General features: G+C 41.0%; 1 protein-coding gene across 2 annotated transcripts in view; it reads left to right on the top strand.

The window, feature by feature from the left end:
- The window catches only part of LOC118367559 (inactive dipeptidyl peptidase 10-like), a 320,765-nt gene that overhangs the window by 243,104 nt on the left and 49,853 nt on the right, over window positions 1–27,808 (top strand). For both annotated transcript variants that reach the window (XM_052493923.1, XM_052493924.1), the window contains exons 10-11: window positions 27,317–27,414; window positions 27,511–27,634. In XM_052493923.1, coding sequence (XP_052349883.1) covers window positions 27,317–27,414; window positions 27,511–27,634 — 222 coding nt within the window. The remainder of the gene's footprint in view (window positions 1–27,316; window positions 27,415–27,510; window positions 27,635–27,808) is intronic.

The following is a 27,808-nucleotide window of genomic DNA, read 5'->3' as shown; positions in this document are numbered from 1 at the left end:
CTTGCCCTCCCTTGCCTCGGTGCCAGCACGTTGCCACGTTCTCTAATTCTTCCACTACACAGTCATTGTGCTAAAAAATGGAAGTCTATGGGTATCTATTAGCATGCTAGCAGATACCCATAGACTTCCAGTCATTCTGCAAATGCTAGTTAGCTACCTTTAACTTACTGGGTACAGAGACATAACAACTGTATCCACGAGTTCATCTGACTTTGGGGAAGTAGATAAAGCACCTCATTGCCAAAATCCCAAAGTATCCCTTTAAGTAAATACCTGCAGTAAACTTCTGTAATATGTTAAGAGAGAAAGAAGATCGCATTCTTCATTTCATCTGTCACATAATTTTTCATTATAAGGCTTACTTGTAGTCTCTTGTCATATAGTGTTTGTTTACAAGCCCACAACTATAAGAGACTGGAGCCTTGTGAGTCACTCACGTTGTGCAGCACGCACCAGGTGATCTAGCTCCAGTATGGAATTCACAACTAAATGTTTGCCAACTAAATAATTTATAACTATTAAGTTAACTGTCTGATGTGCTAAAATTCTCTGCTAACTAGCTACTAAATTAGCAAACCAAATGCGCAACATTTACATTTGGTTTGCTAATTTAGTAGCTAGTTAGCTATCCAGCTAAGTGGTTCGATTCTTTCAAAATAAAGCTTCAATTGGTAACAGCAAAGAATTCCCTTCTGGATCAGGAGCCTTGCTTTTTATAAATATAATTGAAACTTGTGTCACATTATGGCAATTGGGGAAATAAGTATAGCCAGTTGTAATTGTAATGGCTTAGCAGATAATAAGAAAAGATGATCAGTATTTACCTGGCTAAAAGAGAAGGAATATAATATCTGTTGTTTACAGGAAACATTCAACAATTTTAGATGTTAGAAGTTTTTTAGAAGTTTTGTGTAAAAAAAGGACTGGGGGGCAAAATATATTTCTCCCATGGGCAAAGAAATTCAAAAGGTGTGATGATATTAATTAACAGTCATTTTGATCCAAATGTGCAAATTGTCCAAACAGATCATCAAGGTAGATGGATTATTTGAAATATGTTAATGGACAATAAACAGATATGGCTTATTAACCTACAGTGGGGCAAAAAAGTATTTAGTCAGCCACCAATTGTGCAAGTTCTCCCACTTAAAAAGATGAGAGAGGCCTGAAATTTTCATAATAGGTACACTTCAACTATGACAGACAAAATGAGGGGGGAAATCCGGAAAATTACATTGTAGGAATTTAAATGAATTTATTTTCAAATTATTGTGGAAAATAAGTATTTGGTCACCTACAAACAAGCAAGATTTCTGGCTCTCACAGACCTTCTTTAAGAGGTGCCTCTGTCCTCCACTCATTACCTGTATTAATGGCACCTGTTTGAACTTGTTATCAGTATAAAAGACACCTGTCCACAACCTCAAACAGTCACACTCCAAACTCCACTATGGCCAAGACCAAAGAGCTGTCAAAGGACACCAGAAACAAAATTGTAGACCTGCACTAGACTGGGAAGACTGAATCCACAATAGGTAAGCAGCTTGGTTTGAAGAAATCAACTGTGGGAGCAATTATTAGGAAATGGAAGACATAAAAGACCACTGATAATCTTCCTCGATCTGGGGCTCCACGCAAGATCTCACCCCGTGGGGTCAAAATGATCACAAAAACGGTGAGCAAAAATCCCAGAACCACTTGGGGGGACCTAGTGAATGACCTGCAGAGAGCTGGGACCAAAGTAACAAAGCCTACCATCAGCAAGGGCATTGAAGATGAAACGTGGCTGGGTCTTTCAGCATGACAATGATCCCAAACTCACCGCCCGGGCAACGAAGGAGTGGCTTCGTAAGAAGCATTTCAAGGTCCTGGAGTGGCCTAGCCAGTCTCCAGATCTCAACCCCATAGAAAATCTTTGGAGGGAGTTGAAAGTCCGTGTTGCCCAGCAACAGCCCCAAAACATCACTGCTTTAGAGGAGATCTGCATGGAGGAATGGGCCAAAATACCAGCAACAGTGTGTGAAAACCTTGTGAAGACTTACAGAAACGTTTGACCTCTGTCATTGCCAACAAAGGGTATATAACAAAGTATTGAGATAAACCAAATACTTATTTTCCACCTTAATTTGCAAATATATTTTCTGGATTTTTTTTCTCATTAAGTGGGGGTACTTGCACAATTGGTGGCTGACTAAATACTTTTTTGCACCACTGTATATGGCCCAAATAATGATGATCCAAGCTTCTTTGAAAATATGTATGAGAATTTATCAACTCTACAAGCAACACAAGACTCTATTATTACGGTGGGGGATTTTTAATACGGTTTTAATAAATACCTCTATGGAGCGTAAAGGAAATCACACTACAAACTGTCACCCTCAGGCACTTAAGGAAATCATGAATGTCATGGATATATTGGAATTAGTGGATATATGGAGGCTTAAATACCCTGACCTAGTGAGATACATGGCAGAGGCTTAATCAAGCTAGTCGTCTTGATTACTTTCTTAAGTCATTCTCTCTGGCAGAAAAAGTTTTTAAAGTGTTGATAGGGGACAGAATGCAGTCGGATCATCACATAATTGACATATATATATTACTCTTACAGAAAGAATTTCCACGTGGGCAAGGATATTGGAAATTTAATCATAGCCTACTGGATGATAACTTGTTTATAACTTGGACAAAATCATTTATAACTGGCTTTTTCCGAAATAACATAGGTACAGAAGATCCCCTTATTGTATGGGACACTTTTAAATGTGCCTTTATAGGCCATGCAGTTCAGTACTCATCTATAAAACAAAAGCAATTAAGATCAAAAGAGTCCATATTAACAAAGGAAATTGAAGGACTAACAGTACAGTTAGATAGCAATAAAAACTGTACCATAGAGGAAAAGAACAAGGTAGAGGAAAAACTAAAAGTAATGGCGGAACTTATTCAAGAAAGATCCCGTCTAATATTGTCACGTTCTGACCTTAGTTCTTTTGTTATGTCTTTGTTTCAGTATGGTCAGGGTGCGAGTTGGGTGGGTTGTCTATGTTAGTTTTTCTATGATTAGCTATTTCTGAGTTTTTCTATGATTAGCTATTTCTGTGTTTGGCCTGGTCTGGTATGGTTCTCAATCAGAGGCAGCTGTCAATCGTTGTCCCTGATTGAGAACCATATTTAGAGAGCATGTTTTCTATTGTGTTTCGTGAGTGATTATTTTCTGTATTTGTGTATGTCACCAGACAGGACTGTTTCGTATCATTCTCGTTGTTATTTTTGTTTTAGTGTTTTGAGTTGAATAAATATCGCCATGAACATGTACCACACTGCGCTTTGGTCCGATCCTTGCTACTCCTCGTCAGAAGAAGAGGACGAGCGTTACAAATATATTACAAATATAAAGCAAACTGGATGGAATATGGGGAAAAATGCAACAATTTGTTTTTCAATCTTCAACATAGAAATGCTACCATTTTTTTTTATTGAAACTTGTTACAAATGATGGAGTCACGCATGATTCACCAAATGCTATTTTGAAAGCAGTACACTGCTCAAAATAAATAAAGGGAACACTTAAACAACACAATGTAACTCCAAGTCAATCACACTTCTGTGAAATCAAACTTTCCACTTAGGAAGCAACACTGATTGACATTACATTTCACATGCTGTTGTGCAAATGGAATAGACAACAGGTGGAAATTATAGGCAATTAGCAAGACACCCCCAATAAAGGAGTGGTTCTGCAGGTGGTGACCACAGACCACTTCTCAATTCCTATGCTTCCTGGCTGATGTTTTGGTCACTTTTGAATGCTGGCAGTGCTTTCACTCTAGTGGTAGATCAAGACGGCGTCTACAACCAACACAAGTGGCTCAGGTAGTGCAGCTCATCCAGGATGGCACATCAATGCGAGCTGTGGCAAGAACTTTTGCTGTGTCTGTCAGCGTAGTGTCCAGAGCATGGAGGCGCTACCAGGAGACAGGCCAGTACATCAGCAGATGTGGAGGAAGCCGTAGGAGGGCAACAACCCAGCAGCAGAACCGCTACCTCCGCATTTGTGCAAGGAGGAGCAGGAGGAGCACTGCCAGAGCCCTGCAAAATAACCTCCAGCAGGGCGCAAATGTGGGTGGTATGAGGGCCCGACGTCCACAGGTGGGGGTTGTGCTTACAGCCCAACACCGTGCTGGACATTTGGCATTTTCCAGAGAACACCAAGATTGGCAAATTCGCCACTGGCGCCCTGTGCTCTTCACAGATGAAAGCAGGTTCACATTGAGCACATGTGATAGATGTGACAGAGTCTGGAGACGCCGTGGAGAACGTTCTGCTGCTTGCAACATCCTCCAGCATGACCGGTTTGGCGGTGGGTCAGTTATGGTGTGGGGTGGCATTTCTTTGGGGGACCGCACAGCCCTCCATGTACTCGCCAGAGGTAGCCTGACTGCCATTAGGTACCGAGATGAGATCCTCAGACACCTTGTGAGACCATATGCTGGTGCGGTTGGCCCTGGGTTCCTCCTAATGCAAGCCAATGCTAGACCTCATGTGGCTGGAGTGTGTCAGCAGTTCCTGCAAGAGGAAGGCATTGATGCTATGGACTGGCCTGCCCGTTCCCCAGACCTGAATCCAATTGAGCACATCTGGGACATCATGTCTCGCTCCATCCACCAACGCCACGTTGCACCACAGACTGTCCAGGAGTTGGCGGATGCTTTAGTCCAGTTCTGGGAGGAGATCCCTCAGGAGACCATCCGCCGCCTCATCAGGAGCATGCCCAGGCGTTGTAGGGAGGTCATACAGGCACGTGGAGGCCATACACACTACTGAGCCTCATTTTGACTTGTTTTAAGGACATTACCTCAAAGTTGGATCAGCCTGTAGTGTGGTCTTCCACTTTAATGTTGAGTGTGACTCCAAATCCAGACCTCAATGGGTTGATAAATTTGATTTCCATTGATAATTTTTGTGTGATTTTGTTGTCAGCACATTCAACTATGTAAAGAAAAAAGTATTTAATAAGAATATTTCATTCATTCAGATCTAGGATGTGTTATTTTAGTCCTCCCTTTATTTTTTTGAGCAGTGTACTCTAAGAATATATGTTTTCATTTCAGTCTCATCCATCTCCACTAACCGACTCTAATTGTACTGAATTTTTTCCTGTTGATAATGTAACATTAACATCTTTTTAGAAAGACTAAAGTGAAGGCCAAATTACAGAGGAGGAACTTATTGATGCAATTAAAGCCTTCAAGGCTGGGGAAACTCCATGGCTGGATGACATACGAGTGGAAGTATACTAAACTTTTTTTGATGTACACAGAGGACCATTATTAGAATGTTTTAACCATTCCTTTATAAATGGTAGATTATCGGACACGCAACAGGAAGGTCTGATTTCATTATTACTAAAACAGGATCCAAGTGGTATATATATAAATCCAAAAATTGGAGGCCTCTTACATTTCAGTGTTGTGATGCAAAGATTCTAGCTAAATGCTTGGTGCATAGAATCAAAAAGGTATTGTCAGATATTATTAATCCAAATCAGTTTTTTACATAGACGATACATAGGAGATAATATAAGACAAGTACTGGAAACAATATTTCTGGAAACAATATGAAATATTGGGGATACCAGGGCTGGTTTTCATAGCTGATTTTTAAAAGGCTTTTGATAAAGTATGACTGGAGTTGTAAGGGTTTTCCTGTGGTGAAGGAGAAGCGGACCAAAATGCAGTGTGGTGGTTATTCATGTTCTTTAATAAAGGAACTAGACATGAAATAACTAACAAAACAATAAATGTGTGAAAACCTAAACAGTCCTATCTGGTGCAAACACAGAGACAAAAACAATCACCCACAAACACACAGTGAAACCCAGGCTACCTAAGTATGATTCTCAATCAGAGACAACTAATGACACCTGCCTCTGATTGAGAACCATACTAGGCCGAAACATAGAAATACCCAAAACCTAGAAAAACAAACATAGACTGCCCACCCAACTCACGCCCTGACCATACTAAATAAATACAAAACAAAGGAAATAAAGGTCAGAACGTGACAGGAGTTTATAATAAAATGCTTAGAATATTAAAATGTTTCAGAATCTCTTATAAAATGGGTTAAAGTTATGTATAGTAACCCGGGGTGTAAAATAGTAAATAAATTCTACATCTCAGAAAGTTTTAAACTGTCAAGAGGAGAAAAACAAGGTTGTCAACTATTGGCATGTCTATTTATTTTTGCCATCGAAATCTTAGCTGTTAAAATTAGATCCAACAATAATATTAAGGGATTAGAAATCCTTGGCTTAAAAACAAAGGTGTCATTGTGCGCTGATGATTCATGTTTTCTTTTAAAACCACAATTAGAATCCCTCCACAGCCTCATAGAGGATCTAGATACTTTTGCTATCCTCTCTGAATTAAAACCAAATTATGATAAATGTACTATATTACGTATTGGATCACTAAAAAATGCTACTTTTACATTACTGTGTAGTTCACCAAGAAAATGGTCTGACGGGGATGTAGATATACTTGGTATACAAATCCCGAAAGAAAGAAATTCTCACTCCAATATATTTGTATAAAAATAGATAAGATCTTGCTACCATGGAAAGGAAAATACCTGTCTATTTGTGGAAAAATCACCCTGATTAACTCTTTAGTCATATCACAGTTTACCTATTTGTTTACGGTTTTGCCTAAACCTAGTGACCTGATTTTTAAATTATATGAACGTAAAATATTCAATTGTATTTGGAATGGCAAGCCCGACAAAATGAAAAGTGCCTCTTTATATAACAAATATGAATCCGGATGGCAGAAATGATGAAATATTAAAGCAAGACCTCTCAGTAAAGGCATCAGTCATACAAAAGTTATATTTATATCCAAAATGGTTCTCTAGTAAATTGGTATCAATGTCTCACTCACAAGAATGGCCTTTTCCCTTTATTCAGAACACAACTGCTCACTTTCGTTTTTTTTATGGCTGAAAATGAAATAATCTCCAAAATATATATATATATTTTTTTAACAAGCCTTAGAAAGTTGGTTGCAATTTCAGTTTAATCCACCTGAAAATACAGAACAAATAATGCAACAAATATTGAGGTTAAACTCGAATAAACTAATTGCAAAAAATATATATATATATATATATATGAAATGTTTAAAAAAGGTATCATTTTTGTAAATTAGATCATAAATAGGACTGGTGGAGTTATGTCACACATGCAGCGAACACATACATTTGGAAATGTCTGCTCTACCCAAAATTTCAACCAACTGATTGTAGCATTACCACAAAAATGGAAGAGGCAAGTTGAAGGGGGGAAAAGTAAGGAACCTGTCTGTTGGCCCTGCATTAAATAACATAAATGGTTAACGAAAAATGTGATGAATAAGAACATACCAATTTCTTTTAAGGACCAAAATATTGACCGCTGTCCCATATACTGTAAATTGCAAAGTATTTGGGAAGAGATTTGATGTACCTATTCCATGGCACATAGTTTATTAATTGACATGCAAAACAACACTGGATTCAGAACATCACATTTTTCAATTGAAATGTTTATAAAAAATGATTGCAACCAATAGAATGTTATGTAAATTGGGGATGCAATCTTCCCAGCTCTGCGGTTTTTGCAGTGAGGAGACAGAGTCATTAGATCATTTATTTTGGTACTGTCCACATGTAGCATGTTTTTGGTCAAAGGTCCAGGAATGGCTGAAGAATTGCAACATTTACCTAGAACTAACACTGCAGATAGCAGTACTGGGTGATTTGAAAAGTCACAGTCAATCATTCAATGAATAATAATGATTTTAACAAAAATGTATCTTTAATTTACAATCTGAAGAAACTATGAGAATAGAACGGTTTAGTACTTTTGTGAAGCATCACAGCACAGTTGAAAAATATATGGCAAATAGAAATCCAAAATGGATGGTGTTAAGAGATAGATGGAAGGGGTTGAATGGAGCTGAAGGGTGGGACTAATAACAACAAGATAACCAATGTACAACATACGTGGTCTGTAAAATGTATATAGGTTCGAAATAGCACAGTTACAAATAGAAATCAAACTGGATGGACAACAGAAAGAGGAAGGACTAAAATCAAACAAAATATAACTATTGTAAAATAGATTGTGTCTGTAAAATATGGATAAACTGAAGGTAGAAGCCTAAGTATTATTGTTTATTAGTATACTCCAATTGGGGGAGAGGTGATAGGGTTTATGTTTGTATATGTATGTATATACAGTTGAAGTCTTAAGTTTCCATACACCTTAATCAAAACATTTAAACTCAGTTTATCACAATTCCTGACATTTAATCCTAGTAAAAAAACTGTTTTAGTTCAGTTGGGATCACCACTTTATTTTAAGAATGTGAAATGTCAGAAAAATAGTAGAGTGATTTTTTCCAGCTTTTATTTCTTTCATCACTTTCCCAGTGGGTTTGAAGTTTACATAGAGTCAATTAGTATTTCGTAGAATTGCCTTTAAATTGTTTAACTTGGGTCAAACATTTCGGGTGGCCTTCCACACAAGCTTCCCACAATAACAAATAATTCCTCTGGACAGAGCTGATGTATCTGAGTCAGTTTTGTAGGCCCCTTGCTCGCACACACTCTTTCAGTTCTGCCAACAAATGTTATATAGGATTGAGGTCAGGGCTTTGTGATGGCTAATCCAATACCTTGACTTTGTTGTCCTTAAGCCATTTTGCCACAACTTTGGAAGTACTGTATGTTTGGGGTCATTGTCCATTTTGAAGACCCATTTGCAACCAAGCTTTAACTTACTGACTGATGTCTTGAGATATTTCTTCAATATATCCACATAATTTTCCTTCCTCATGAAGCCATCTATATAGGAAAGTGCACCAGTCCCTCCTGCAGCAAAGCACCCCCACAACGGGATGCTGCTACCCCCCCGCAGTTGCAAACTGTAGTCTGGCTTTTTTATGGCTGTTTTGGAGTGGTGGCTTCTTCCTTGCTGAGCGGCCTTTCAAGTTACGTAGATCTAGGACTCGTTTTACTGGTGATATAAATACCTTTGTACCTTTTTCCTCCAGCATCTTCACAAGGTCCTTTGCTGTTGTCCTTGGATTGAATCGCACTTTTTGCACCAAAGAACGTTCATCTCTAGGAGACAGAACGCGTCTCCTTCCTGAGCGGTATGACGGCTGCATCGTCCCATTGTGTTTATAGTTGCGTACTATGGTTTGTACAGGCGTTTGTACGTACCTTCAGGCGTTTGGAAATGGCTCCCAAGGATGAACCAGACTTGTGGAGGTCTACAATTTTGTGGAGGTCTTGGCTGATTCCTTTTTATTTCCCTGTGATGTCAAGCAAAGGGGCACTGCATTTGAGGGTAGGCCTTGAAATACATCCACAGGTACACTTCCAATTGACTCAAATGATGTCAATTAGACTATCAGAAGCTTCTAAAGCCATGACATAATTTTCTGGAATTTTCCAAGCTGTTTAAAGGCACAGTCAATTTAGTGTATTTAAACTTCTGACCCACTGGAATTGTGATACATTGAATGATAAGTGAAATAATCTGTCTGTAAACAATTGTTGGAAAAATTACTTATGTTATACACAAAGTAGATGTCCTAACCAACTTGCAAAAACTATAGTTTGTTAACAAGAAATTTGTGGAGTGGTTGAAAAACTAGTTTTAATGACTCCAACCTAAGTGTATGTAAACCTCCGACTTCAACTGTATATATTTACACCAAAAATATATGAGGGATTGGAAATGATGCAGACAATAACATTGATGGAAGCAACAGTTGGCCTCCAACTGCTTTTAAATGCTAGTAAAACTAAATGCATGCTCTTCAACCGATGGCTGCCCACACCCGACAGCCCGACTAGCATCACTACTCTAGACGGTTCTGACTTAGAATATGTGGACAACTACAAATACCTAGGTGTCTGGTGAGACTGTAAACTCTCCTTCCAGACTCACATTAAGCATCTCCAATCCAAAATTAAATCTAGAATCAGCTTCCTATTTTGCAACAAAGCCTCCTTCACTCATGCTGCCAAACATACCCTCGTAAAACTGACAATCCTACCAATCCTTGACTTCGGTGATGTCATTTACAAAATAGCCTCCAAACCCACTGGTTTCAGGTCATCAATAAGTCTTCGCTATGTAAAGCCCGACCTTATTTCAGCTCACTGGTCACCATAGCCCACCTGTAGCACGCGCTCCAGCAGGTATATTTCACTGGTCATCCCCAAAGCCAACACCTACTTTGGCCACCTTTCCTTCCAGTTCTCTGCTGCCAATGACTGGAAGGAATTGCAAAAATCACTGAAGCTGGAGACTCATATCTCCCTCTCTAACTTCAAGCATCAGCTGTCAGAGCAGCTTACCGATCACTGTACCTGTACCCAGCCCATCTGTAAATAGCACACCCATCTACCTCACCCCACATTGTTATTTTTGTTGTTGTTGCTATTTTGTATCTCTACTTGCACATCATCATCTGCACATCTATCACTCCAGTGTTAATTGCTAAATTGTAATTACTTGGCGTAATAACAGCTGGCCACCAAAACCGATCTGTGTGATGTGTCAGACTGGTATCAGCAATAATGCTGTGAAGCCATCGAAAATGTGCAGACATTTAGAAACAAAGCATCCACATCTCAATTATAAACCAAACCATTTTTTAAACAGAAAAATGCTCAACCAAATAAAATGCTGCATTATAATTTCACAGACGTGAGTTTACTGAAGGCTCCATACTTAGACGGCTATATCGGTCTGCTAATACAGGACTAGTAAAGGCCCAGTGCACTACTTTGATGGGGTCACATCTGAGCAAAACTCAGCTCAAATTAAAGGATTACTTCTCCTCACAATCTGATCCACGCTCAGGAAAGCAGTAAATGCATAATCCATTCACCAGCACTGAAGAGACTCTGCTTGTCACCGGTTCTGAATGATCAATTATTGAAGCTGTCCTATGACCAAGGCCTGCGCTCTAGTTTTAATGAGATGTGCCTGTCCACATTTGGGCTGTTCAGCAGTGGAGAATACCTGCAACTCTGCGAGATGGCAGTGAAGACGTTAACCTCCTTTCATTCTACCTACTTATGTCAGACCAGCTTCTCCTCTCTTCCTGCAATAAAATCAAAATATTGCAACAGACTGACTGTTGAAAACACCTCTGGGGTGTCCCTGGCACAAAACAGTCGGCTGGCCTATACTGTAGGATATAGGCCTAGGCTGTACGAAGAGCATGCTCGGCGGACAGGGCCAAGTTATGTTTCTAAGAAAATATACTTACTTCCCGAGTTTTTGCACTTCTGGGATGGTGTATATAAAACTAAAATACACTGCATTACACACTGAAATGGATAGGCATTTCCAATCATGAGCCTGCCCTGTTCTTGCTGATGTAACCCTTTTGTGCTGCCTAACCAATGACTATGCTGTGTATGGTGGCACTTCGGGAGGAGAGTCAATTTGTAAAAAACAAAACAAAAAAATATGTATACGTATACTGTATGTGTGTGCGGACAAGGCCTATTGCTGTCCTGTTCAGCTTGAGAGAGAGAGTGAGGATGAAAAGGAGGACCGGAGGTAAGCTTGCTATTTGCTAGAATTTATTTTAATAAAAAACAATATGTTTTGTTGCCTATAATTAAGCTATTTATCAGAGTTACCGACCTCACAATAATCCATATTCAAGTAATTTACAAACATTACTACGAAGCAGAGACTGGTGCTGAAAGTAGGCTAACTTGAGAAGACCTAATCCATTTAAAAAGTATAATTTAAATTTGACTTTAGGCTACCAACAACAAGAGGGCTTTGTGTTGTAACCTATTTCTTCCTATAAAAGAAATAAGAGGTAGATCTACCTATTTGACAGACTAAATTATAGTCTACTATCCATAGATTTTATCTGCCAATTCCTTCAGTCACCATGCACTCCTTAAATAGCTCAGTGTCAGTGAAGAGCTTGGTGTGTTAAGTTAAAGCCAGGGCATGAATTGAAGGGGTATGTGAGGGTATTGTGGCTTTTGTTAAAGAAAATACACTACATGACCAAAATAGACATCTCATTCCAAAATCATGGGCATTAATATGGAGTTGGTCCCCCCTTTGCTGCTGTAACAGCCTCTACTATTCTCTTCTGGAAACACGAGATGTTAGAACATTGCTGCAGGGACTTGCTTCCATTCAGCCACAAGAGCATTAGTGAGGTCGGGCACTGATGTTGGGCGATTAGGCCTGGCTCGCAGTCGGTCTTCCTATTCATCCCAAAGGTGTTTGATGGGGTTGAGGTCAGGGCTTTGTGCAGGCCAGTTAAGTTCTTCCACACCAATCTCTACAAACCATTTCTGTATGGATCTCACTTTGTGCAGGTGGGCATTGTCATGCTGAAACAGGAAAAGGGGCTTCTGCAAACTGTTGTCTCAAATTGGAAACACAGAATTGTCTAGAATGTTATTGTATGCTGTAGCTGTAACGGCGTTCTTCGTTTGTAGAAAGAGAGTCGGACCGAAATGCAGCGTGGTGGTTACTCATGACTTTAATGGAAAAAGTGACACATGAAATAACTATACAAAATACAAAAAAACAACAAACGGAACGTGAAACCTAATTACAGCCTATCTGATGAAACTACACAGAGACAGGAACAATCACCCACGAAATACACAGTGAAACCCAGGCTACCTAAATACGGTTCCCCATCAGAGACAACAAGAATCACCTGACTCTGATTAAGAACCGCCTCAGGCAGCCAAGCCTATACTAGACACACCCCTAATCAACCACAATCCCAATGCCTACAAAAACCCCAATACGACAATACAATAACCCCATGTCATACCCTGGCCTGAACAAATAATGAAGAAAACACAAAAATACTAAGACCAAGGCGTGACAGTAGCGTTAAGATGTCCCTTCACTGGAATTAATGGGCCAAGCCCGAACCATGAAAAACAGCCCCAGACTATTATTCCTCATCCACCAAACTTTACAGTTGGCACTATGCATTGGGGCAGGTAGTGTTCTGCTGGCATCAGCCAAACCCAGATTTGTCCATCAGACTGCCAGATGGTGAAGTGTGATTCATCACTCCAGAGAATGCATTTGCACTGTTTGAGAGTCCAATGGCGACGAGCTTTACACCACTCCAGCCGACGCTTGGCATTGCACATGGTGATCTTAGGCTTGTGTGCGGCTACTCGGCCATGGAAATCCATTTCACGATGCTCCCAACTAACAGTTATTGTGCTGATGTTGCTTCTAGATTCAGTTTGGAACTCGGTAGTGAGTGTTGCAACCGAGGACAGACGATTTTTATGCGCTATGCTCTTCACCACTCGGCGGTGGCGTACTGTGAGCTTGTGTGGCCTACCACTTCGCGGCTGAACCATTGTTGCTTCTAGAAGTTTCCACTTCACAGCACCAGCACTTACAGTTGATTGGAGCAGCTCTAGCAGGGCCGAAATCCGATGAACTGACTTGTTGGAAAGGTGGCATCCTATGATGGTGTCAAGTTGAAAGTCGCTGAGCTCTTCAGTATAAAGCATTCTGCTGCCAATGTTTGTCTATGGAGATTGCATGGCGGTGTGCTCGGTTTTATAGCCGAATCCTCTAATTTGAAGGGGTGTCTACATACTTTTGTATTTATGGTGTGGCTAAATGCATAGGCGTACCCCTTGTTAACTTAAGATTTTGAAGAAAAAAATGTTGTACCTGATTATATAATGTACCTGATTATATAATGCAATCTTTAACGACACTTTAATCCGCAGCTAGAAACAAGCTGTAAAATGCTGGGGAAAGTCATGACTCCGATGCATATGACATGCAAAGGAAAACTTTAGAAGGAAAATGTATTTTGCTTGGGAGGTAATGGTTCTGTCACTGTCAATTGACATTTAACATTTCAACAGGCTATTAAACAACATACTACCTCTATATCAGTCAGGAGCAAGCAGGTAGCCTAAGAAGGAATTTAGGCGATATTATTATGATTTCAAGGCTATAGCCAGCCTTTTAAGAAATCAATTGTGAAGCATTTGTGACAAGCTACAGGCTGGCAGGAGCGTTCAGCATTTCATCAACTCATCGTCAACAGTACTTCAAAAACATGCTTATAAATGTAGCATTTAGGCAAAATAAAATGACTTTATTGGTAATTAAATAATAATTAAACAAAAAATGCCTTATTAGGCTATGTAGTCATTCTACAGTGCCTTTTAATTCACTTTTAGAATCACGAGTTTGGCCAGTCGGGGGATCATGTGGTGAGCTATGCATGCCTAGTGCATTAATTTAGCCGAGCCGATGCTCTTATATTCCCATGCCCTAATCACAGTCAACACAAATGTTGTGTGTAGCAACAATATTGTGGAATAAAATATATTAAATTAGGATAATTATCATTTCCCAAATGAAAAAAGGTTGATGATATGAGGTGGCTGTGTTAAACAAGGAATTGCTTTTTTCGCGAAATCATTGATGATCAGATACTCATGTTTTAACTGGTTTGGTTGCGCTAAATGTCTACCGTTGATAGACAACTTTAGCATGGTTCCACACTTAGACTATCCTCTTTTTTTAACAATAGCCTTTATAAAAATCAAAAGCTGCAGTATGCGCTCATTCGTTGTCATGCTCAGTTGTGGTATTAAAAAAGATTTAGCTTCTCTCCATTTATAAAAGGCAATTTTTTTTCTCAGAACACAAAAAATATGATAGATTCATGCAGTGCTTTTATTATAATGGATATCTGTTCACCCTTGTCTGTGATGGTCTACGAATCCACAACCTTCTGGCTACTTTGCCATGTAATGCTTACAAAACGAATAACAGCTTCATATCTAAGGCTTTGGTCTGTCCTAGGAGTGAGGATAAACTGTAGGCCTGTTATCCGCTATCCACTTTATGTTTCAGTTATTTGTATTTTTCAAGCGTTCAGGGAGGGTTGGGTAAAAATGTATTTTAATAAAGGGAGGGCCATCTCTTTTCATTTCAGAGAAATCCAATTTTCCCCGGGCGTCCCTCATTATAAATAACATACAGTCCCTTATCACTGCATTCCCGTTTGAATAGATTTTGATTGGAGTGGACCCTCTTGCTTTGCCTTTTCCTCTCTGGTATTGTCAACAAAATCATTTGATGTGAACAAAAATATGACCAGCAAAGTACAGACAGCTAGCCAGCTACTGTTCAATTGTTGATTAGTGAACAAGGTTAATTCATTGAATGCAGATGGTTGTGAAATTTCTACTCAACTTCCTTTTTTATGTATTGAGAAATATGGTTATATAGTGGTTATATATGGTTATATAGTCAAATAGGCTACCTATATTGGACCCAAAGATAATAGATTCCTTGCAGAAGAGATTCTGCTCCCACGTGCAAATCTTTTTACTTCTCTGGTGTAGCAGGTAAAATTACTGTGTTGAGTCCTGTTCACGGTTTGTGCATGCGTAATACCGGTGTAGTTCCTCTGTGAGAACAATGCAGTTACATAGGATGTACTTTTTTACATTTTTTTTTGTCATTTAGCAGATGCTCTGATCCACAGCCTTCATAATGTATTTATACCCTTCACTTACTCCACATTTTCTGTTACAGCCTGAAATCAAAATTAATTAAATAGATTTGTTTTTCTCACCCATCTACACACAATACACCATAATTTCAAACTGAAAACATGTTTTTAGACATATTTGAAAATCTAATTCGCATACAGTACCAGTCAGAAGTTTAGACGTACCTACTCATTCCAAGGGTTTTATTTATTTGTACTATTTTCTACTATGAAATAATCATGTCGTACCCCAAAAAAGTGTTCTTCAAACTAGCCACCCTTTGCTTTGATGACAGCTTTGCAGACTCTCTCAACCAGCTCAATGAGGTAGTCACCTGGATTACATTTCAATTAACAGGTGTGCCTTCTTAAATGTTAATATGTGGAATTTATTTCCTTCTTAATGCATTTGAGCCAATCAGTTGTGTTGTGACAGGATAGGGGTGGTATACATAAGATAGCCCTATTTGGTAAAATACCAAGCCCATATTATGGCATCCACAGCTCAAATAAGCAAAGAGACATTACAGTCCAATATTACTTTAAGATATGAAGATCAGTCAATGCAGAAAATTTCAAGAACTTTGAAAGTTTCAAGTGCAGTCGCGAAAACCATCAAGCTCTATGATGAAACTGGCTCTCATGAGGACCGCCACAGCAAAGGAAGACCCAGAGTTACCTCTGCTGCACAGGATAAGTTCATTAGAGTTACCAGCCTCAGACATTTCAGCCCAAATAAATGCTTCACAGAGTTCAAGTAACAAACACATCTCAACATCAGCTGTTCAGAGAAGACTGTGTGAATCAGGCCTTCATGGTCAAATTGCTGCAAAGAAACCACTACTAAAGAACACTATTAAGAAGAAGCGACTTGCTTGGGTCATGAAACATGAGCAACGGAAATTAGACCGGTGGAAATCTGACCTTTGGTCTAATGAGTCAAAATTTGAGATTTTTGGTTCCAACCGCCGTGTCTTTGTGAGACGCAGAGTTGGTGAACGGATGATATCTGCATGTGTGGTTCCCACCATGGAAGCATGGAGGAGGAGGTGTGATAGTGTGGGGTGCTTTGCTTTTTACACCGTCAGTGACTTATTTAAAATTCAAGGCACCCTTAACCAGCATGGCTACCACATTATTCTGCAGCGATACGCCATCCCATCTGGTTTGGGCTTAGTGGAACCATCGTTTGTTTTTCAACAGGACAATGACCCAACACACCTCCAGGCTGTGTAAGGGCTATTTGACCAAGAAGGAGAGTGATGGAATGCTGCATCAGATAACCAGGCCTCCACAATCACCCAACCTCAACCCAATTGAGATGGTTTGGGATGAGTTGGACCGCAGAGTGAAGGAAAAGCAGCCAACAACTGCTCAGCATATTTGGGAACTCCTTCAAGACTGAAAATCATTCCAGGTGAAGCTGGATGAGAGAATGCCAAGAGTGTGCAAAGCTGTCATCAAGGCAACGGGTGGCTACTTTGAAAAATCTCAAATGTAAAATATGTTTAGTTTTGTTTAACACTTTTTTGGTTCCTATTTGATTCCATTTGTGTTATTTCCTAGTATTGATGTTTTCATTATTATTCTACAATCTAGAAAATAGTAAAAATAAAGAATACTTTTGTCAACTTTTGACTGGTACTGTAGATTTAAAAAATAATTTCAATATTTCAAAGGTGTTTCAATATTTGGAAGGTTTTTCCTAACGTGTGCAGTGTATATGTAATACAAAAGCTATAGAGACAAAGTTATAGTAAAAATAAAGAAAAACCCTTGAATGAGTAGGTGTGTCAAAACTTTTGACTGGTACTGTAAGTGTTCACACCCGTGAGTCAACACATGTACATATGGCAGCAATTACAGTTGCGCTTCTTTACATTTACATTTACATTTTAGTCATTTAGCAGACGCTCTTATCCAGAGCGACTTACAAAGTCTCTAAGATCTTTGCAAACCTGAATTGTACAATATTTGCACAATCCTTCAAGCTCTGTCAAGTTGGTTGTTGAACATAACTAGACAGCCATTTTCGAGTCTTACCATAGAAAAAAACTCCCTAGAATACTCATAACATGATGCAGTCACCACTATGCTGGTGGGGGAAGGGTGGGTCGGGGTTCAGAAGATGGGCAGTGAGTCTGCTGTTCAAGCAGATGGTTCTAACTTCGGGGTGCCAAGACAGAGAAGAGCTTGGACTGGGCTGAGCAGGAGCTGCCCTCCCGTAATGGTGGTAGGGCCAAGTGACCAGAGGTAGTAGAATGGAGTGCTCGGGTTGGGGTGTATGGTTTGAGCATAGCCTGAAGGTAGGGAAGGGCAGTTACTCTTGCTGCTCCATACATAAGTACCATGTTCTTGTAGTAGATGCACACTTCGACTGGAAGCCAGTTGAGTGTGTGGAGGAGCAGGTTGACATGGAAAGAGAAATTGGGAAGGTTGAACACCAGGCGGCCTGTAGCATTCTGGATAAATTGCTTGGGTTTGATGGCACAAGCGGGGAGACAACCAACAGCGAGTTGAACTGGTCCAGATGGTAGAAGACAAGTGCCAGGATTGGGACCTGCACCACTTTCTGTGTGAGGTTGGGTCGTAATCTACGGATGTTGTAGAACATGAATCTGCAGGAGCGAGTCAATGCTTTGACTCGCACGGAGAAGAGAGCCTCAGTCACACGGAGAAGAGCAGTCTCGGTTATTTGACCAGCCTGACTGGTTAGTGTCAAGGAGATCATTCTGGGAGAGATAGAGAGAGAGAGTTGGTCAGAGACAGCACGGTCCAGTGTTTTGGAAAGAAAATAAAGAAAGGATACTGGTCTGTAGTTTTTGACATCAGAGGAGTTGAATGTTGGTTTCTTGGGGAGAGGAGCGACATTTTGAAGTCAGAGGGGACGCAGCCATTGTTCACGGATGAGTTGATGAGGGAAATTAAGAATGGGAGAAGGTCTCCAGAGATGGACCCTGAGAAGGGAAGAGGGAATAGGGTTGAGCGGGAAGGTTGTCTGACAGCCAAACCTCACTAGTCACAGGATTTCATCTGGAGAGAGAAGAAAGAGGTCAGGGCGTAGGGTAGTTCTGGACTAGTGGGAAAAGTGGACTCAATAGGCTGAGTGAATGAAGAGCAGATGTTCGTCAACCTTCTTTTAAAAGTGGTTGACAAAGTCGTCCGTAGAGAGGGAGGTGGGATGGAGGGGGTGGAGGATTAAGGAGGGAGAAGGTGAGAAAGAATGTCCTAGGGTTACAGGCAGAAGCTTCAAATTTAGTGATATAAAGTGGCTTTTGCAGTGGATACAGAGTATGAGAAAGTAGAGAGGAGTGAGTGATAGGATGATAGGTCCTCTGGAAGTTTAGTTTTTCTCCATTTTCGCTCAGCTGCCAGCAGTCCTATTCTGTAAACTCGCAATGAGTCACTCAGCCACGGAGCAGGAGGGGAGGGCCGGACCGCCTGGGATGAAAGGGGACACTGCGAGTCATAGGATGCGGACGAGTGTAGCGTCATTACTAGTAATTATCATGTACCTACCCAGGAGCAAGCAACTGAATGTAACGTGAAATCCAGTAAGGTATAATCTTTATAATTACTATTTGGTTACAATATAACAGTCTTTGTAGAGAACAGGCTAATCAGAAGAAATTACGAGACACAAGAACATTAGGTATAACCCTTTAAGTTACATTGAACTTACAATATTTAACAACCAACTCTGTAATTACAATGTTGTTACAAGGTATATACATGTATTTACAATGTACTTATCCAGGACCAATAAACTTAATTCAAAGTGAAGTGACATGTGCATTACTTTGTAGTTACAATGTAACAACATTTGCAGACAATAGGCAAACCAGGAAAAATAGGGAGACAGGAACATTTTGCAGTTAGCTGTTTCTTTAATAGATTTGACAAAGATTCATATTTAAACTATTTAAATTAAATTCCCCCTTTCAGACTCAAAGCAATAACTTTACAATCCTGGGTTGTAAAAGCTAGCTATCTAGCTAGCATTTATTTATCCATTATTCATTAATGTAGCTAGCCAGGCACTGGCACAATGTCAACACAATTTTTTAACAACACTTTTCACTGACTCGAATGTCATGATTTGTTTTTCAGAGTGACTCGTTAATTTGAGTCGTTCGTTCGATATGCTTTCCGCAATGAATACAGACAGATTCATATGCATACCTCTGGCTCAGCTGCTCCGGAGATCACCAACTGCCTATCATAAGTGCGCAGGAAAATACATTTTCAGAACTGATAACTGATAATTAATAAATGCAATCAATTAAAAATGTTATCAATGGACACAGGTTTGTAAAAAATATACAGCCTGCCTCTGCTCAGCAAGCTTGAACTCGAGAACTAATCATTTCAGCGGCTGCTGCTGTTAACAAACTAGATTGTGCTAATCTCCCTCGCGAGAGGCTTGTGGAATCATAATTCTTTAGGGTTTTTAGTTAATTGTTAACTAGTATGTATTGTCAACTCCTGCTTGCTCTGGGCATTACTGAATCAAATAAATGAAATTAGTTGAAAGATTTGTTCTTTTGAATGAACGAGGTGAAAAGATCTCAGTCAGTAAAAAGAGGCAAACTTCCATCATAGTGAGAAAGTGTAGCTGTCACGCCCTGGTCGAAGTATGTATGTTTGTCTTCATTTATTTGGTCAGGCCAGGGTGTGACATGGGTTTATTTTGTGGTGTGTTTTTGTATTGGGGATTTAGTAGGTATTGGGATTGTGGCTGAGTAGGGTTGTCTAGGAAAGTCTATGGTTGCCTTGAGGCGGTTCTTAATCAGAGGCAGGTGATTTTCGTTGTCTCTGATTGGGAACCATATTTAGGCAGCCATATTCTTTGAGTGTTTCGTGGATGATTGTTCCTGTCTTTGTGTTTGCACCAGATAGGGCTGTTTCGGTTTTCATTATTTCATTTCATTATTTTTGTAGTTTCTGCATGTATAGTTTTTCCTTAATTAAAATATATCATGAATCATCATCACGCTGCATTTTGGTCAGATCCTTGTTCCACCTTTTCTTTAGAGGAGGAGATAGAAGAGAGCCGTTACAGAATCACCCACCACAACAGGACCAAGTGGCGTGGTAACAAGCAACAGCAGCAGCAGGAGCAGCGCGACAAGAATTTCTGGACTTGGGAGGAAATCCTCGACGGGAGAGGACCCTGGGCTAAACCAGGGGTGTGTAGCCGCACCAAGGTGCAGCGAGAGAAGGACTGGACATGGGAGGAGGAACTGGACGGTGAAGGACCTTGGGCTCAGCCTGGAGAATATCGCCGCCCCAAGGAAGAACTGGAGGTGGCGAAAGCGGAGAGGCGCTGGTATGAGGAGGCAGCACGGCGACGCGGATGGAAGCCTGAGAGTCAGACCCAAAAATGTATTGGGGGGGGCTCACAGGGAGTATGGCTATGCCAGGTAGGAGACCTGTGCAAACTCCCTGTGCTTACCGGGAGGCTAGAGAAACCGGGCAGGCACCGTGTTATGCTATGGAGCGCACGGTGTCTCCAGTGCGGGTGCATAGCCCGGTGCGGTACATACCAGTTCTTCTTATTGGCCGGGCTGGAGTGGGCATCGAGCCAGGTAAGGTTGGGCAGGCTCGGTGCTCAAGAGCTCCAGTGCGCCTGCACGGTCCGGTCTATCCAGAGCCACCTCCACACACCAGTCCTCCGGTGGCAGCTCCCCGCACCAGGCTTCCTGTGCGTGTCCTCGGTCTTGTACTACCAGTGCCAGCACCACGCACTAGGCCTTCAGTGCGCCTCGCCTGTCTAGCGCTATCAGAGCCCTCCTCCTCTCCAGCGCTGCCGGAGTCTCTCGCCTGTTCAGCGCAGCCAGAGCCTTCCTCCTCTCCTGCGCTGCCGGAGCCTCCCGCCTGTTCAGCGCTGTCGGAACCTTTCTCCTCTCCTGCGCTGTCGGAGCCTCCCGCCTGTTCAGCGCTGCCAGAGCCTTCCTCCTCTACAGCGCTGCTGGAGTCTCCTGCCTGTTTAGCGCAGCCAGAGCTGCCAGCCTGCATGGAGCAGCCTGAGCTGTCAGTCTGCATAGAGCAGCCTGAGCTGCCAGTCTGCATAGAGCAGCCAGAGCTGCCAGTCTGCATGGAGCAGCCAGAGCTGCCAGTCTGCATGGAGCAGCCAGAGCTGCCAGTCTGCAAGGAGCAGCCAGAGCAGCTAGATCCGCCAGTCAGCCATGATCTTCCAGATCCGCCAGTCAGCCATGATCTTCCAGATCTGCCAGTCAGCCATGATCTTCCAGATCTGCCAGTCAGCCATGATCTTCCAGATCTGCCAGTCAGCCAGACTCTTCCAGATCTGCCAGTCAACCAGACTCTTCCAGATCCACCAGCCAGCCAGGGTCTGCCGGAGCCAACTACCTGCCTGAGCTTCCCCTCAGTGCTGAGCTTCTCCTCAATGCTGAGCTTCCCCTCAGTGCTGAGCTGCCCCTCAGTCCCGAGCTGCCCCTCAGTCCCGAGCTGCCCCTCAGTCCCGAGCTGCCCCTCAGTCCCGAGCTGCCCCTTAGTCCCGAGCTGCCCCTCAGTCCAGTGGGGTTCTGGGTGAGGACTACTAGGCCATGGTCGGCGGCGAGGGTGGACTATCCTAGGACGCGAGGGGAGGAATTAAGACATTGATGGAGTGGGGTTCTGCCACGCCCTGGTCGAAGTATGTATGTTTGTCTTCATTTATTTGGTCAGGCCAGGGTGTGACATGGGTTTATTTTGTGGTGTGTTTTTGTATTGGGGTTTTAGTAGGTATTGGGATTGTGGCTGAGTAGGGTTGTCTAGGAAAGTCTATGGTTGCCTTGAGGCGGTTCTTCGCCAGGAAATGACATCACACTGACCTCTCACCTCTCACACTCTGCAGCAAAGATCATGCGTACACTAACAAGATACTACATGTCTCTTGCCCTAATAATGGGAGTCGTTCTCCACAAAGCGGCACGGCGTGCTGTCTAGCTCCTACCTATCCTTTCTTTGGATTGGTAGATACAGCTCGTTATTGTATTCCTTTTTTGAATATATGATGAGGGTTGTTGACGTCAACTGCCTGTATTCAGTGGAGAGAAATGGCTACTAGATCATGCCATGAATAAGCATAGCCATCTCACGACAACTCCAATAGTGTTTTTTCTCAAAGTTGCCTGCCGGGATGTCATGTGTCCTACTTATATCAGTACACTCGCAACAACTCAAGCAACATGAAACTTCAATTCGCTCAAATAAACCTCACATAGCAAATAAGCTATTCATGTTTTTGTTGACCAAATTCGACACTCTCTCATTGACCTCCATACAGTATACCAGATGTTGTCATAGGTTAGAGAGTTGGACTAGTAACCGGAAGGTTGCAAGTTCAAACCCCCGAGCTGACAAGGTACAAATCTGTCATTCTGCCCCTGAACAGGCAGTTAAACCACTGTTCCTAGGCCGTCATTGAAAATAAGAATCGTTCTTAACTGACTTGCCTAGTTAAATAAAGGAAAAAAATAAATAAATTAAAATAGGAAGGCCCTAAAATTTGTCAAAGACTCCAGCCACCCTAGTCATAGACTGATCTCTCTGCTACCACATGGCAAGCTGTACCGGAGTCCCAAGTCTAGGTCCAAAAGGCTCCTTAAGGATTGGTGTCCCGCTAGCAGGACAACTTCCGGTGAAACTGGAGGGCACGCAATTCAAATAAATTTTAATAGTTATTATTGCAATTACATATTTTAGGTACATATAAGTATCTAATATCGTCTGAAAGCTCAAATTGTTGTTAATCTAACTGCACTGTCCAATTTACAGTAGCTTTACAGCGAAAACATGCCATGCGATTGTTTGAAGACGGCACCCCACATCAAAATATTTTTTCCACCGGCACAGGTTTCATACATTCACACATAAAGATTAAATATTCACTTACTTTTTGAAAATCTTCCTCTGATTTGTCTCCCAAAGGGTCCCAGTGATAAAATGTAGTGTCATTTTGTTCGATAAAAATCATTTTTTGTATCCCTAAAAGTCTGTTTAGGTGACGCCATCGATTTGAGTAATCCACTCGTTCAACTTGAAGAGAAAGGAATTCGAAAATCTACCCCTAAAACTTTGTTTCAACAAGTCAAAATACGTTTGTATTTACTCCTCAGATACCCTAAAATCTAATCAAACTATAATATTTCTTTTGGGAAAGAAGTATGTTCAATAGGAAACCGATTTTAGCACTTGCGCAACTTCATCATGGCGTGCCATGACACAGATTTCTAAGACTGTGTCCTCATACAAAAATGGTTATTTCTCATTCGTTTTTGAAGTTACAAGCCTGAAAATGAGCTATTTTACAATATGAGCTTTCTCTTGCATTTCTAAGATGATTGTCTCTAAAAAGAAAAATCTGGTTGGTTTATCTTTGGATTTTATCCTACCATATCTATTGTGTTATATTCTCCTACATTATCTTAACATTTCTACAAACTACAAAGTATTTTCTTTCCAATGGCACCAATTATATGCATATCCTGGCTTCAGGGCCTGAGCTACAGGCAGTTTGCTTTGGTCACGTCATTCAGGTGGAAATTGAGAAAAATTGACCTTATCCCTAAGTTAACAACTTCTACCCTCATGCCATTAGACGGCTAAACTGTTAATCAAATGTCTACCCGGACTGTATGTATTGACCCCCTTTTTTTACACTGCTGCTACTCACTGTTTACTATCTATGCATAGTCACTTTACCTCTACCAACATGCAGGGCTGGGTAGGTTACTTTATAATCCATTACAATTATCACCTGTCCAAAATTGTAATCAGTAATGTATCTTTTGGATTACCTGAACTCAGTAACGTAATCGGATTACATTCCATTACTTTTAGATTACTTTCCAATTAAGAGGCATTAGAAGAAAACAAAAATGTATGTTACTATATTTTGCTATAGATGCAAGGACATTGGATCATCTTTGGATGCCGACAGCAGTCGCACCATTGGAAGACCTAGCTTGGACTGTTGCTCTTTTCCCGCGATCTATCAAACCCATTTGGTGTGTCTTCATGGTGGTCTCTGACTTGTGGTCAGATTCACTCAGCTGGAACAAACTTAAACTTGTGCCTTTTTTCAATGCTGATTTGATTGTCATTGAGAAAACAAAGTGTCAAAGATTATTTTTCACAAACATCCTTCCTAAATTTCAAAGTAATCCTGGAAATAATCATCTTGTCACGAACCTTGCCGAAGATGGTGCCTCTTCCTGGTCGGGCGGTGCTCAGCGGTCGTCGTCGCCGGCCTATTAGCTACCATCGAATCCCTTTCCGTTTGTTTTGGGTTATTGGGTAATTGGGTACACCTGTTTTGTATTAGGGTTTGTTTGTAGGGTATTTAGGGCACTAGGCCCGCTGGGTATTTGTGCGGGCTTGTTTGTGTTACTCCGTGTTTGATGGTGTGAGTTATTCGTATATTTATTCTCCGGACTATTTTGTCCTGTTGTTTGGACTGGCAATTCATATGCCCTGTGTGTTGGCGTGACTGTTTTGTTGCGCTGGGGAATAAATTTGAAAGAAAGACTGAACCCTGCTCTCTGCGCCTGATTCCACCCACCACTCCTAGTTGATCGTAACACATCTTAGTTTTTCAAAAGTATCTGTAATCTGATTACAATATTTTTGCTGGTAACGTAACCAATTACAGTTACCGTTTTTTTGTAACCCTTACATGTAACATATTGGATGTAATCCATTACTCCCCAACATGTACATATTACCTCAATTACTTCGACTAACCTGTACCCCCGCACATTGACTCGGTTCAGGTATATAACCTTGTTATTGTTATCTTCTTGTTATTTTCTTGTGTTACTTCAGGTTATTTGATTTTTTCTTAATTTTTTTCACTAATATTTTCTTACTTACTTTTTAAACAATTCTGCATTGTTGGTTAACTAAATGTTTCATACGTTTTATGATGATTTTGTAACGTGTGTTGACACTGTGCCTGTGCTTAGCTTGCTGCTCGCTAGCTACATTAATGAATAAGTGGGAAATGCTAGCTCACTAGCTTTACCACCTTGTCTTACTTATTTTTACTAACTAAAATAGTTATTGCTTTGAGTCTGAAATGGAGAATTGAATTTGAAAGGTTTGAATATGAATCTTTGGCAAATCCAAATGAACATCACCCCGTTCTCTCACGTCACCCCGCTCCTCCGCTCTCTCCACTGGCTTCCAGTTGAAGCTCGCATCCGCTACAAGACCATGGTGCTTGCCTACGGAGCTGTGAGGGGAACGGCACCTCAGTACCTCCAGGCTCTGATCAGGCCCTACACCCAAACAAGGGCACTGCGTTCATCCACCTCTGGCCTGCTCGCCTCCCTACCACTGAGGAAGTACAGTTCCCGCTCAGCTCAGTCAAAACTGTTTGCTGCTCTGGCTCCCCAATGGTGGAACACACTCCCTCACGACGCCAGGACAGCGGAGTCAATCACCACCTTCCGGAGACACCTGAAACCCCACCTCTTTAAGGAATACCTAGGATAGGATAAAGTAATCCTTCTCCCCCCCCCCCCTTAAAAGATTTAGATGCACTATTGTAAAGTGGCTGTTCCACTGGATGTCATAAGGTGAATGCACCAATTTGTAAGTCGCTCTGGATAAGAGCGTCTGCTAAATGACTTAAATGTAATGTAAATGTAACATTGTAAGTACAAACATCCATTTACATTGGTACAAAGTCATAAGAAAATTCACTTCACTTTACCTGATGCTTACTCCTGGGTAAGTACATTGTAAATACATGTATATCTCTTGTAACAACATTGTAATTACAGAGTTGGCTGTTAAAATGGTTTATACATTTGAAGTAGAATGTAACTAAAAGGGTTATGCATAATGTTCTCCAGTCTCCTCTATTTTCTGTCTGCAAAAGTTATATTCTAACTACATGGTAATAAAGGTTATACCCTACTGGGTTTCACTTTACATGAAGTTGCTTGAACACATTGTTATTACATTACATTTGATTCGGGATATAGCCTTTGAGCCAGGTCATAACATAGAAATAAACTCATTGAAACTGACCGGTAGTTAATGACAATTGTTGCAAACAGACCCTAGCCTATTTATCAACCCTGGTATTGCATGTGTATTCGATGGCAGTGGCACCTTGTTAACAAGGTCAGATTTTGGTTTCTCGTTATTAACATGGTAATTCACAGGTAACTTTCAAACTTGTAATTACAAAACGTTAGTTGCATTGTGGAACAAGAGAATGTGTAGCATCAGTAAACTCATGCGGAGTAACCGTCAGCAAGTGGATATGTAAATACACATTTCAAATTGTGCAATAACTGCTAGCGCTACAACCTTCCTTACCATGTAATTACATAGTAACACCTATTACTACAGTTTTTACGGTGTAGTTAAAAAGTAATAGGGGCAACTTTATGGAAAGCGTTACCAACATTTGTATCACCATTCGATGAAATTGGTTTGTAATTGTGTAATGACATACTGTAGCTATTATTAATATATTGTCAGGGCATGTGTTAAATAATTCTTGTTTATTATTATCATCCATTGTTTGGGGATGTTTTGGAGGTGGGTTATTATGTAGGTACATACACTGTATGATATTGCTCGTTGATATGGTGATTGTAATGTGTGGTATTTTTCTCTATGGTTCATCTTTGATTTATCATATGTAGTGGTGCGACAGTATCTAAAAAAACTTACTCTGTTTTCAGGCGGGCCAACCAAACCCCACAGTGAAGTTATACATGGTGAATTTGTACGGGCCGACCCATACTCAGGAGCTCACACCACCAGACAGCCTCAAAATAAGGTGTGATACAATAATGAAGACAAATCTTGGAAAGTTTTCTTTTCGGAGAGACAAGGTTATTTTCAATCAATAATAACTGTTTGAACTCTCTCGTAGGGAGCACTATGTAGCCATGGTCAAGTGGATCAGTAAAACCAAGACAACGGTCAGGTGGATGAGCCGTGCCCAGAATGTGTCAATCCTTACCGTGTGTGACACCACCACAGGGGCCTGTGTTAAGGTGAGAATAATGGCATTCTGTGTATGGAGTGGAGGGGGGGGGGGTTCACACTCCCAGTGGTGGGTCATTATGTTATATTGGCAGTGGGAGGAGAGAGCAGACAATGCACTGCCTGTTATTACTATGCTACTGTACCAAAGGGAAAGAGATTCTTTACTCGAATGCCTCATCTGA

This window comes from Oncorhynchus keta, chromosome 34 (assembly GCF_023373465.1).
Source record: "Oncorhynchus keta strain PuntledgeMale-10-30-2019 chromosome 34, Oket_V2, whole genome shotgun sequence".
Lineage (NCBI taxonomy): Eukaryota > Metazoa > Chordata > Actinopteri > Salmoniformes > Salmonidae > Oncorhynchus > Oncorhynchus keta.
The sequence above is the reverse complement of the archived record's forward strand: the minus strand, read 5'-3'. Positions and strand labels throughout refer to the sequence as shown.